The sequence below is a fragment of the Monodelphis domestica genome, chromosome 3 (assembly GCF_027887165.1).
Source record: "Monodelphis domestica isolate mMonDom1 chromosome 3, mMonDom1.pri, whole genome shotgun sequence".
In the NCBI taxonomy this organism is placed as follows: domain Eukaryota; kingdom Metazoa; phylum Chordata; class Mammalia; order Didelphimorphia; family Didelphidae; genus Monodelphis; species Monodelphis domestica.
The window spans coordinates 86,485,905-86,499,737 of NC_077229.1; the positions used below are offsets into that span (position 1 = coordinate 86,485,905).

General features: G+C 45.8%; 1 protein-coding gene across 1 annotated transcript in view; it reads right to left on the reverse strand.

The window, feature by feature from the left end:
* The window catches only part of UNC13A (unc-13 homolog A), a 95,015-nt gene that overhangs the window by 44,790 nt on the left and 36,392 nt on the right, over nucleotides 1-13,833 (reverse strand). The window contains exons 10-19 of the mRNA XM_056822383.1: nucleotides 11,357-11,872; nucleotides 10,721-10,814; nucleotides 8,729-8,775; nucleotides 8,392-8,470; nucleotides 5,784-5,789; nucleotides 5,332-5,403; nucleotides 2,903-3,122; nucleotides 1,782-2,009; nucleotides 594-735; nucleotides 253-422 (exon numbers count right to left, since the gene is read on the reverse strand). Coding sequence (XP_056678361.1) covers nucleotides 253-422; nucleotides 594-735; nucleotides 1,782-2,009; nucleotides 2,903-3,122; nucleotides 5,332-5,403; nucleotides 5,784-5,789; nucleotides 8,392-8,470; nucleotides 8,729-8,775; nucleotides 10,721-10,814; nucleotides 11,357-11,872 — 1,574 coding nt within the window. The remainder of the gene's footprint in view (nucleotides 1-252; nucleotides 423-593; nucleotides 736-1,781; nucleotides 2,010-2,902; nucleotides 3,123-5,331; nucleotides 5,404-5,783; nucleotides 5,790-8,391; nucleotides 8,471-8,728; nucleotides 8,776-10,720; nucleotides 10,815-11,356; nucleotides 11,873-13,833) is intronic.

The window sequence follows — 13,833 nt, forward strand, 5'->3', positions numbered from 1 at the left end:
TAGAACCAGAAGATTCCTGGAGTCTGACAGTCTTTAAGTCTTTCCAATCATATCAAAGACCCAAAGGCAAGGATTGTATGTTCTTTTCTAGTGTCTCTTCTATAACTGGGACCTATCCAGATGTTTCCTCCAAAGATTGGAGACTTCCTAGAGACAAAACTTGAGATGTCTCCTTCTCAGACCAGAGATTCCCACAGCATTGCCTCTCCCCCTCAGTCCAAACATGCCAAGAACAGCTCGGTGGGCACTCACCTAGGTTGTACCAGACATCCATCTCGCCGCTCAGAGTCCGCACTTCAATGATGGTCTGGCCCAAGAAGTCATCTGATTCTCGCTTGAACCTCTGTTTCACTCGAGACTTGATGTCATCGTCCTCATCCCAGACACGCACCTTGATGCGGTCTGAAGAGTTATGGCACTCACTGTGGGGTAAATGTGGGAAGAGGAAACTGTGCATGACCTGGCATCGGCACCAGGGGAAACTAGGAGGAGGAGGGGAAGGAGGGAGGCTGAACCTCCTTGCCAGAAGGGATTCCAGGGCCAGGTGGGTCCTCCCTCCACACTGGGAGATGCCCGTAGGTGAGAGCACTTACAAATGGAAGTTCTCTTCCCACACAGGGTTGAGATTCCCATAGATGGTTTTAGTTCGTTTCTTCGTCTTGCCGACCTGGACAGTAACATAGGGGTCACTGGAGCCGGTTTTATCCTTTGCCTGAAGGCCCTGGGCACAGACCACTGGAACACACACATGCATGTACAAACACATGTGTGAGCACATGCAAGTATACACATCAGATCAGATTACACATGCATGTGTGAATGTAAGCACACAGGTACACAATTCAGGGGTGTTTATATTTGCACAGTTGCATAATACACACACAGCATAGGTACATGGGAACAACACATACACACAATCACATGAACAGGTACAGAAGCAAATATACCATCACCTTGCACACGTATCCCCTGTACACATGGACACATACCCATATGTGCTTGGAAACCCCTTTAGAACTGAACTAGAAAAGGTAACCCCAGGGTGTCTTGGAGACTGGACACCCAAAGTGGTACAGATGGTGTGTTAGGAATTCTAGAGAATTCAGGTCCTAAGTAATACCAAGAATATAAGGTGGCATTAGGGGGATCCTGGCATGGTACAGGGTGGCATGGGCATTTCCCAAGGTATTCAAAGAAGCAAGTTAATAGTCAATTTAAAATTTATTAAGTATAAACTATGTGCTGGGAATAATTCCTTTATTTCCTTTTTTTTAACCCTTGCCTTCTTTCTTGGAATCAGTTCTAAGCATTGGTTCTAAGGCAAAAGAGCGGTAAGGACTAGGCAATTGGGGTAAATGATTTGCCCAGGGTTACATAGCTAGGAAGTGTCTGAGGCCAGATTTGTACTCAGGACTGATGCTCTATCCATTGAGCCATCCAGATGCTTCTTGGGCATTACTCCAAGCATTATGTAAGCTGCCTTTGGACTGTGGCTTAGACAAGAAACCACTAAGAGGCAAGTGCTAAGGGTATTACTGAAAGACCAAGAAAATGTTCCCAGGAGCCCAAAATAGAACTTTTCCCTGGGAAATGGTTTGGTACCTGGTGATTACAGAGGGGGTTTGGGGCAGGCAAGGGTGATATGGGAAGTCATCTGAGAAGAGATGCCAGTTAAGGGCATAGTTATCACTGCTGCACCATAAACTGGGCCAAGCCTTGAGCACCCAACCCACTGCCATGCCTTTGAGGGTCATAGATCCCAACACCCAGGTGGACCTCACCAGTGATACTGATCTTAGCCGACCACTTGGAAGTCCCATCCAGGACACTCTGTTTTACAGCCTTCATCTGCTGTGTATGTGTTGTCTTGGAGACTGCAAAGATCTCCTGGATCAGCTCAAAGATCTCAGGCTTATTCCGCTCTCGGATCTTCATACGGTCCTTAAGCACCATAATGATGTTCTGTGTGCGGTCTTCAGCCCCATGTTTGGAACTCTTCTCTGCAGCTCCTGGAATATCAGAAGAACTCTTTGACATTAGGCTGTTAAACCTTCACTGAACATCAATCCCTTTCACTGATCTTCTACCCTCTCACTAAATTCCCAGTTCCCTCCCTAATCACCCATCTTCCTCCAGATGACCTACCTTTTGCTCACAGATAAAATTAGGGGTTAGATGGGACCTCAAGATCCATCTAGTTCAACTCCCACCTTTTTCAAATGAGAAAACTAAAGCTTGCCTATATTCAGATGGGTAGTCAGTGACAGAACCAGGATTTGAACTCTGATTCCAAATTGAGTAATACCCTTTCTCATTCTCATGCTGTCTTTGCAGTCTCTGTTCATTCAGTGATCACCCATCACTTATCCCCTATCTTGCTTAACGAACTCCCATTTCCCTCAAAGCTTCTCATTCTCCTTACTTAACACCCCTTCCCTTCACTGCATTTCTCATTCCCCAACTAATACCCTATTACTTCCATACATAGCTAATAGTCACTTCCATACTTGCTTCATTTTCTGTTGAACCCTTGGCATTCCTTCTTTCTCCTACTCTGACCTAGGATGCCCAGGTCCCCATAGCCACTGGAATCCATCGGCTGTGGGTTGGGCGGTGGGCCAGAATGTGGGTCTAATATGCCATACTCTAGTCTCAACCATTAGCTGAGATAATTATGGGTTGGGGCTCAGAGACCCCTGTATGACTCAGGGGCTGGTACCCATCAGAAGAAAATGAGATGAGGAGAGTGGGCACTGCTAGCGTCTGAGTTGACCTGAATCAACTTAGGAAAGGAGACAATGAGAGAGGCAGAGAGTGGCCTCCTCTCACACCCAAGAGGGGAGGGAAGAGAGAACCTAGAGGAGAGTACAGTCATGATGGTCCCCACTGTGAAAGTCCTTACTCTGTAGGCAGTCAGCATTGAGTAAGTCCTGGCATTTCTCGTGGCATTTGACCCCACACTCGGTACATCTCATGCCCTGTCTCGCAATGCCCCACAGCAGTCCCTCACACTCGTAGCAGTAGGTGGGTGTGGTGGCCGTCCACACCTCGAAGTTGTGGGGGGTTGTGCAGGAGATGGGGTAGATTAAGGCTTGAAGCGTCTTCTTGTAAACATGGTTTTTCTGAAGAGAGAGAGAGAGGAGAATCTGATGGCAGGGGCCATCATACTGGCAAACAGATGATCACAACCTAAAAACTGGAAAGGACCATGGAAGTCATCTTATTCAATAAGTTTTTTTTAACCCCTTACCTTCCATCTTGGAATCAATACTGTGTATTGGTTCCAAGGCAGAAGAGTGGTAAGGGCTACACAGCTGGGAAAACTCAATAAATTTAAACAGAAATTCCCTCCCCCAAGTCTTCTCTTTTCCAAGATAAATATGCCTGGTTCCTTTAGCTGCACTTTATGACACGATCTCTAGTTCCTTCATCATCCTGGTTCCTTTCTAACACTTCCTCTAACTTCTAATCAGCACCTTCACCCTTCTTTCTCTGTACTCATATCTTATTCTCCTGTCAAGCCCAGCTGGATTCTGCCTTCCTCCAGGGAGCCCTCCCCATCTATCCCAGTCCACAAGGATCCCTCTCTAACTCCTCCAGTCCTGAATATCTTTCTGGCTCATGGGGCTCTCAGTTTGTTCCTTGTCTTTTCATTGGTCTGTCTTGCTTTCCATATAGCCTATGGAACTCCCTAAGGACAGCAGAGTACAGCGTTTGGCACATTGAGGACTTAGGAGAGACAGTTTGATTTCCCAGACTTTCCCAGACTACCCCAACCTTACTAGTACCTTTCCCTTTCAGATTATCTCTAAGTATATGTGTATACAATACTATTTGTGCATAATTGTCGTCTCCTCATGGGCAAAGACTATTTTTTGCCCTTTTTGTGTACCTGGCACATAGTAGGCACTTAAATACTTTTTGGACTGTGGCACATCTTTCCTTCTCTTGTTCTCTTGGGAATCTCAAAAAATGTGGGCCACTTAAAAAAAAAAAGAAACCTAACCTTTACCTTCTGTCTTAGTATCAATTCTAAGACAGAAGAATGACAAGGGCTAGGCAATCGGGGTTAAGTGATTTGCCCAGGGTCTTACAGCTAGGACATGTCTAAGGCTGAATTTGGACTGAGGTCCTCTTGACTCCAAGCCTGATGTTCTACTCACTGTGATACTTAGCTACCCCAAGGTGGGCCACTTTTGAGAAGCTGTACAGCTGAGAAAAATGAAGGGTGGCCAGTCCCCAAGAGCCTACATCTGTCTGCAGAGACAACAATGAAAGACAGATGCTAGTCAGGGGAGGTGTCAAGAAGGATCGCTGAAAAGGAAACTCCAGAGCATTGGAAAGGTAACATATCCAAAATTAAACTTGTTATTCCCTCCTCCAAAAAAAAAAAAAGACAAAAAATCCTGTCCCTGTTTCTAACTTTCCTTTTGAGAGCACCACCTTCCCTTTGGTCACCCATGCTTGCCACCTAATATTCATCCTCTCTCTTACCCCTGCCCCACTCCTGTATCCAATCAGTTGCCAAGTTCTATCATTTCAACCTTCATAACATCTCTCCTATACATCCCCTTTTTTCTTCTGACACTCCCAACGCCCTGAGGGAGCAGGGCCTCATCACCTTACACCTGGATTAGTGTAGCCTTCCAATTGTTTTCCCTGATTCATCTTTCTTACTTTCTTGCATTCTCCCTTCAGCTATCAAAGCATAGATCTGACCATATCACACCATCTTCCCTGCCCAACTCTTATTCAATAAACTCCAGTGGCTCCCTATTACTTCCTGGATCAAATGCAAAATTTTCTTTGACCTTTACATCCCTTTATAACCTGGTTATTTTCCACAATTCAGTGACATTGGCCTCCTTGCTATTCCTTACACAAATATTCCATCTCTGGGCTCCAGGAATGTTTACTAGCTATCCCCCTGCTAGAGCTCACTCAGCTTTTCATCTCAGTCCCCTGGTTTCCTTTGCTTCTTTCAAGTATCAGTTAAAATCCCAACTTCAGGAACAAGCCTTTCCTGATTCCCTTTAATGGTAGTGTATTCTCTCTCAGACTATATCCAATTTGTTCTTCAAATATCCTGTTTGTACACAGTTGCCTCCCCCGATTAATGAGCTCTTAAAGAGCAGGAACTGCCTTTGCCTTTCTTTGCATTCCCAGAGTGCCCAGCACATAGTAGGTCCTTATAAATTCTAGTCGACTTGAGGATTACTCTATATTTTGCATTTCCTGTCCTCAGGACCAGAGCATCTGCTGGCAAAATCCCAGATCCATAGGTTCCCAACGGGGCCCCTTTCCCCTCACCCTCTGCCAATGTCCACTTACTAGCTCTTCATTGTTTAAGGTGCTGGAGGCCAATGCAGAGGTGATCCCAGCCTTCCGGGACTGGACCAGGGACTACGAGAGGAAAGCCAAAGGTGAAGAAATCAGCTATGAATTGGAATTTCAAGTCACAATGATTGCAGCATCACCAGTCACAAAATGAAATCACCAAGTCAGAATCAGAACCATCAGTTAGCATTTGAAATCATTAATCACATACAGGTCATGGTGAGGAAGCTAAATGCCTCCTCTACCTCCCTGCTTGTCAACTTATAGCTGTGAGAAGGATTCCCTGACTGTCCCACCCCCATAGGCAGGCCAGTTCCCCAGGATAGTAGTGGGGCACATGCTCTAAGGGACATTAAAGTGTTCTAGGGACAGTGGGCAGCAGGGAAGGGAAGGGAGGAGAGCTATTAAGGAGTGTCTATGGGTAGGTGTGTTGGGGAAAAACTCACCATCGCCTGAATGGTCAGGAAGCAGGAGAAAAAAAGAAATTTAATGTCATTAGCTTCAGAGAGACTTTCCCTACCCCCGCCCCCGTCTGTCTGTCTCTCTGTCTCTCTCTCTGTCTCTCTCTCTGTCTGTCTCTCTGTCTGATTCTCTGTCTCTGTCTGTCTCTGTCTCTCTGTCTGTCTCTGTCTCTTTATCTCTCTGTCTCTGTCTCTCTCTGTCTCTTTGTCTCTCTATGTGTCTCTGTCTCTCTCTGTCTCTCTGTCTCTGTCCCTGCCTCTGTCTCTCTATGTGTCTCTCTCTGTGTCTCTGTGTCTCTGTCTCTGTCTTTCTCTGTGTTTCTGTCTCTTGGTCTCTCTGTCTCTGTCTCTCTCTGTCTCTCTGTCTCTGTCTCTGTCTATCTCTGTCTCTCTCTATGTCTCTGTGTCTCTGTCTCTCTGTGTCTCTGTCTCTCTATGTGTCTCTCTCTGTCTCTGTCTCTGTGTCTCTGTCTCTCTTTGTGTCTCTGTCTCTCTGTCTCTCTGTCTCTGTCTCTCTGTCTCTGTGTCTCTGTCTCTGTCTTTCTTTGTGTCTCTGTCTTTGTCTCTCTTTGTCACTCTGTCTCTGTCTCTGTCTCTGTCTCTCTCCCTTTTCAGATATATCTGCTGGCCCTGTTCTGTAACTGCCTTACCCTCAAATGCTTTCTTTGGAAATGCTATAGAAGTAAAGCCAATGTTTGGCTGGTGACTGGCATACTTCAGAAACATCCTGGCAATCCTAAGACAAAAGAAGGTCCCAGTGACCAGCATCCTACCCCTCCCTGGGCTATAACAGCAGGTTATGGCTCCCACCAGTAACAACTGCTAAAATGGTACTGAGGTGGCAAAGGGTGAAGGGTATTGGACCGAGGATAAGGAGGGTGCTCTGAGAAGCTAGTCCCAGGTCCATCTCAAAGGAGAAAGGAAAGGCGGGAGGATTTGGCAGGGTTAAATGGGAAACTGGCTGGTTCCATCGTTTTTCTTCTTCAAAGACCAAGAATAGCCTTGGCTGATATAATGTAGTCTGGGGGTAGGGAGGAGAGATACTCTCCAGGTCTCTGTTTCCTCCTTTGTAAAATGAAGATGACTCTAAGGCCCTTTCCAATGTGACTGATCCATATTGTAGAGGAAGGAGGAAGGTTATCCAATGGGGGTGGGCCTGGGGAGGAGGTTGGCCATTGTTTTTAATGGAGATTTTGTATGAGAATAGGCAGTAACCAGGGATGGGGATGTTAGGCCATTAAGTCATAAGACCAGAGATGGATTTTTTGATCCATCTTTGAGATCAGGAAATCCAGGCCCTGCACGTGATACACGAGGAAAATGAGGCCCATAGAGCTGATATGGCTTGCCCAAAGGCGCTGCCCAGATAGCCAGTAACACAGCTCTGGATTTCTAGGCCAGCTCTTTCCATCACTCCAGGCTCCCTCTGGGCACTTCTAGTGGAAAGTACAGGAAGCAACAAGACAGTCTCTGGACGTGTTCCTGGGAGGTTTAGAATAGTCAGAACAGGAAACCTTAGCTGACCACGACCCCACTTCCATTGCAAGGAAGTATATGCTGTGAGTTATAATGGTTTCTCCTCCTCTTCCCGCATCCAGAAATTCCCCCAATGGTTTTCTCGGAATGTACTGAATGGGAAATATGCACTAGTGGCCAAGTCATTGGGCCGGGTGCTGTGGGTACTGGCCTAAGGAAACATCTCAGAGGGGGCAGGGAGGGAAGGAGGCAACAAGAGAAACTCAAGAGCCAGACTGGAAGTGAATGGAGAGGGAAAGAAGGAACTTTGGGGAAGGGGGCGGGACAGGGTCCCGTTTGCATACTGTTCTGCCCCTTTCCTCTTGTTAGATTATGAGCGCTTTGGGAGCAGGGGCTGGTCCCTTCCCCCTTTTGAGAGTCTAGAACATAGTAGATGCTTACTGAATGCTCTCCCAGGACATCTTTTCCTTGGCTGGTCAAGCTGACAAGCATTTAATAAGCACCTACTCTGTTCTGTGTGCTCATTCCCCCTTCCAAGTGTCAGCCCTTCAAATGTCTGAACTCAACTAGCATCCCTCCCCCCAGTCTTCTCTTCTCGAAGCTAAACATTCCCAGATCCTTCAAATGATTTTCAGAGTTCATGCTTGAAGCCTTTCCTATCACCAGCTGTCATTTGGGGGATACACTCTCCAAGTTATCCAAGTTCCATGACCCTGATGGAGGTCCCAAACGTCTCTGAGACTCAGTTTCCTCACCATGGAAATAAAATGAAGGCACTAATAACTAGCATTGATGTAGCACTCTAACAAAGCAACACAACAACTCTGTGAGGCAAGTGCTATTATTATGTCCATCCTACAGATGAGAAAACTGAAGCCCATTGAATCTCCCAGAGTCGCACAGTTCATGTCTGATGCTGGATATTATTGTTGCTATTATTATTATCATGGATAAGGTAGGAAGAAAAAGGAAAGACCAAGAAAAAAGAGACAGAGGCATGTTACCACTAGGAGTTAAGTGGGACATAGACTCAGGCTCTAGGGAAAGAAAGGGAGATCTCCTAGTGGACCCCTGGGACCAGCCAGGACTAAGAGGGAAGGGGATGCTGCTCACTCACCAGGTCGCTCACAAGGGGTATTGGTTTTCTTTTGCGTATGTCAGGCATGCTGTCTATGATGATGAGACCACCTCCAGGCCTGGGAGAGAGACAGAAAAGAATTCTACTGGACATTTCTTGTCTGTGGGGTCCCTTACAACATCCCAGAGCCTGTCTCAAACTGCCAAAGAATAAGGGTGCAGTGCTCTTTTTATTTCAGGAATCTTTAAACCCCCAAATGCAGACCGGAACCTGGCCCCATACCCTTGATCTACACCCCTGAAGTAGATCATCCCAAGTGGTGCCCAGAGGAGGACATAACAATCTGGGCTTGAGGGAACTGTGTGTTGCTACTCACCCGCCTTTGAACCACAGTGAGTTAGACATGTCTCCTTCTCCTCGGGCCTGGGGGATAGATACAACTTAGTGACATTCTATCCAAAGGGCAGACACCATCCCTTCCACCCCCCTCCAACTCACAGATGGATACCATTGGGGGATTTCTCTGAACCTCCGAGAGCCCTGCTCTTTTTCCAGCCTGCGTATCCTTAGAAGAACAAAGCCCCCATGGTCCCTCCCAGATGCTTATACAGCTTCAAAGCCTGAGTCTTGAGGAACATATCCCTTGCTTCCCTTCTTTCTCCCCTTTGGGACTTTCTGTCCATCAATCCAATCATCCATCCAATCTGAAATGACCTCAGTGTTTTAGTCTATTGAGATCAAGGGTCCCTGGGATAGGGCGGAGGGTTAATGCCAATACAATGAATGTTAATGAGTGGGGAAGGGGCATCCACTGGCAATGGTTGCAGGAGGGTCCCCATCGCATTCCAGATCCTTGAGAAATAGGGTGGGTTATAAAAAGAAGAACTCCTATTCCAACTCAGTCATTATTTCTCTCTTTTTTAAACTCTTATCTTCCATCTTAGAATCAATACTCTCTATTGGTTCCAAGGCAGAAGAACAGTAAGGGCTAGGCAATAGGGGTTAAGTGACTTGCCCAGGGTCACATAGCCAAGATGTGTCTGAGATCATCTTTGAACCCAGGACCTCTCATGGCTAAGTCTGGTTCTCAAATCACTGAGCCACTTAGCTGCCCCCTCAGTCATTATTTCTTGATGTGACTTTAGACAAGACATTTACTTCCCCATTCTGAATCACAGCATAGCTGTACTTTAAAATGGGGGTAATACTAATCTGCCTTGAGCTATAGAAATTACTAAAGGTGATTGTTTATTTTTGAGGTTTTAATCAGAGCAACTTTGCTCACTCACTACCTGGCTGAAAGTGGAGGTATCTGATGTATCTTAATGAAACATCAATTTGTCTTCCCTACATCCCTGGGATGAAACCAAAACAGCCTATTCTGGGGCCCAGAAAACTAATGCCAGGCATGAGAAGAGGGCAGAAGAGAGAGAGACCAGCTGCCTCTGCCCATCTCTTAGGCTGTCTCTTCTTCCCTCTCCTACTGCTCTGGTGTCCACTGGGTACCCTGAGAGTTGGTACACACCTACCTGTGCCAATGGTGCTCACGGGGCATGAGGGCAGTGATGTTGATGAGCAACTGAAAAGCATGAGAGGACCCAAAGAGCAGCCAAAGGCAAACAAAAAAAGAAATGATGGAGGGTGGAGGTGAGGGAGGGCAGCCAGAGCTACCCAATGAATAGGATAGGAGATTCAAAGGAGACCTTTCAGGGAGCTAATAGAGGCACATTCCCAACATCTGCCAAGCCAAGCTTTGATTCGATGCGACTCTGCCCAATGCCTTCCTTCCCCTCCAACTTCCATCCCACAACCTAGCTGTACCCGCCAATTAATTCCTAACTCCAACTCTAAATTTGTCCACCCATTATTCTTAACCCTAACATTATGGTTGACCATTATCTAATGGATGACCTTCATCTTAACCCTGATCATGACTATGGTCTTAATCTTAGCTACAACCTTGACTCTAAATCTAATACACTCAACTCACCTTTGCACCTGATGATGAATTCTCTCCTCATCCCAGATCTAACCTTGACTAATACAAATTCTGACTCTGATCCCAATGGCAACCCCAAACTTGATCATAAACCCAACCCAAAGCTCAGCACTGACCCTAAAACCAAGCCTAACTTAAACCTTAATTCTAAACATAATTTTAATTTCAAAGCCAACCTTCATGACCCTCATCATGAGCTCAGGACTAACCTTAGCTCCAACCCCAATCCCAACCCCAAATCTCAAATCCCCACTTTCAGCTCTGCAAATCTGGAAACTTTCCAAATCAATCTAGACCCACTCCTGACTTTCAACACTTGAGCTTTTGGTCTCTGCCTACCAGGGCAGTCCCCTAACAGGGCATACTTACCTCCTGGAGTTGCATCCGAACTTTGTTGAATACTCGTAACCAGTTGGCCTTGGCTCTGGACATGGAGTCCTGTCCCTCTTCCTCTTCACGATCCCTGTAATTGAAACCGGCCCCACACCAGGGCCAACATTTAGGATTCCCTCTGGCTTCCCAAGTGTCTGGATCTCCAGTGTTTCCCATGCACCCATATCATCATCTGTTTGAGGAGAGGCTTGGGGTTCCCTGGTGAGACAGGGGCCAGACTCTCTCTTCCCATCCAGAGAGAAGCAGGTCTTGCTAGGTCTATAGCTATATATCATCCAGTGCTCTGTGTAGCCTAGATTCACTTGTCTGAGCCTACTTTTTTCTTGTTGCTCTTCTCCTGCCTGCTACCATGACCACATCTGTATGGTTTCACCCCTGGTTCTTTTTTTTAACCCTTACCTTTTGTCTTAGAATCAATGTCAAACATTGGTTCCAAGGCAAAAGAGCAGGAAGGGCTAGGCAACTGGAATTAAGTGACTTGCCCAGGGTCACATAGCTAGTAAGTGTCTGAAACAAAATTTGAACCCAGGTCCTCCCATCTCCCAGCCTGTCAATCTATTGAGCCATCTAGCTTCCCTATAGCTCTGTGCTTTACATGTATGTTTCTTTTACCTCTCTTCCAGTTTTGGAGGTTCTGGCTCAGGTGCTCGCTCTGCTCCAGGCACCTCCTCAGTTGCTGCTGTCTCTGGAGGCATCTTGGCAACTTCAGGGACTTCAGCAGACACTGGAGAGAGTTTCTCCTCCCTTTCTGAGGATGTGGGTGCAACTGGTGGATAGCTCTCTTCCTTGGAGTATTCTTCCTCATTCTCACTGTAGCCTTCCTGCCTCAGCCCCTCATCCTCTAGGTCTTCCTCCAAGTCTTCTTCTAGGTCTTCCTCCTCCAAGTCTTCCTCCTCTAAGTCTTCTTCTTCCTCCTCCTCCTCCTCTTCCTCCTCATTCTGATCCCAATGTGGAGAGTCTTTATGGTAGCTAACTGAACTGTGGCAGGAGTGATAAGAGTCTCGATCCCTCTCTTCGTCTATCTCTGAACCCTGTAAGCTTTGGTCATCTGGATCAAAGTCCTCACTCAGCTGGGAGCTGCCCTGGCTCAGTTCCCCAGAGGAGGCGTAGCGACTGCTACCAGTTGGGCTGTGTGGGTGGTGGGGTTGGGAGTTGGGAGAGAGGAGATAGGAATGAATGTTAAAAGTAGAGTTATCTCTAATTTAGAAGCCCCCATGCCCTTTCCTCCAAGTCTTGAACACTGGGTGGTCTTCAGGGGGATGAGTTACTCATCCTAAAGATAAGGACTCATCTGACCCAAAGTCATGATAGCTTAGAACACTAGCAGGTGGTAGAAAAGTTTCAGGCCTGGGAGTCCAGAGCCCTCGATTAAGGCCCCACTCTGCTAATTAGCCTGCTGTGTGCCATGGAGTACTGTTTCCCCTCTCTGAATCTGTATCCCCAAAAGAAGAATTCCTCCTCTGCCTACCCTACAGGGCTTTGGTGAAGAATGAATGAAGACTATATAGAAAAGTGCCCTTTCCCATAGGAAAGTATAAAAGCTCATATAAATAATATATTATAATATATAATATAATATATAATATATATATAATATATAATATTATATATATAATGATATAATATAATATAATATAATATAATATAATATAATATAATATAATATAATATAATATAATAATATATAATATATAATAATATATAATATATAATATAATATATAATATATAAATAATATACTCTACTATTATCCCCAATTCTACTTCCTTCTCATCATAGCAGAAATGTCCTGGATGCCAACCCTACAGACCAGGGAGTTCAGGTCCAGGATACAAGAAGCTGCAGGTGCATGTCCCTAGGAACTATTTTTCAACACTATTCTAAACTAAAAGGACATTTTCTTTAAAATCTGACTAAGTATATGGAAAGTATTAAAGTGGATGATGCTGATTCCCCCTAGAATCTAGGTGGGCATGGTGCTAACCTTTGCCCACTCTCACCTACCATTTTGCTCCTAATTTTATTTCTATATCTTTGTTCTGAATTCCTTTGCCCCACCTCCCATCCCCAGCTCCCCTCTGTCCCTAGAGGTCTTACAGACCAGTTGTCAACTGTTCATTAAACCAGCTTAGGTTAAAACCATGTCCATTATTCCTTTTCTTTCTACCCACCTTGAGTCCTCCCACCCACCCACCCTTCTTCCCTCACCCCCACAGCAAGCAAATCTAAAACAGATACAGGTGGACAAACCCAAAGGACAAGAAGAAGAGGCTTCCCAAGAGACAGAGAAGTGCACCATGCAGACAAGGACAGGGGCCGTGTGGGAGAGGCCGATACCACATCCATTGATATATCTGACTGGCTTAGGTGGCCTCCAGGAGCCATTTTGACTCAAGTATTCTGCCCCTGTGATTCCAAAAGTCCTGGGCTGGGAGCTGGAACACCTGAGTCCTATTCCTAACTACAACTGAATAAAGGTGTAACCTCGATTAAGATATTTCTAGTCTTTGAGCCCCGGTTTTCTCCTCTGCTAAAAGAGGGTAATAAGTCTGACCAGGGCTGTGTGTGGCTCATTGGGAGACAACTAGGGAAGTGGAGGTAAGAGATTTTAAAGATTCCTATTAATGTAGATTAATGCCATCATCATCATTACAGAAAAGTGAGAAGACTACACTAGGAATCAGACACTAACTTCCCTCTTCTTATCCATAGGTACCACTACTCTTGAGGTATATGACTACGTCCAAACCACTTAAACTCTCTGGGACTCTGTTGCCTCATCTTTAAAGTGGGTTCAATAATACCCCAACTTCCTTAAGGCTTTGGTCTGGAACAGATGATGTTCTTTCCCACTGTGGGGGCTACAACTCTATGAGACTTATTCTTTCCTAAAAAGGGAGGAAGAGGACTAGATGGGATTCCTCATGAAGAGAGAAGAGAGGACCTCTTTGGGAAGGAGCTAAGACAGAAAAAATCTGTTCAAAATGCCATTCATTCTGCAATATATGGAGAATGGTCCCTCCAACTCACTCAAGAGAGTTGTATGGACTGGAGGACAAAGGTGATTGGCCAGCGGTATCGGCCTGCCC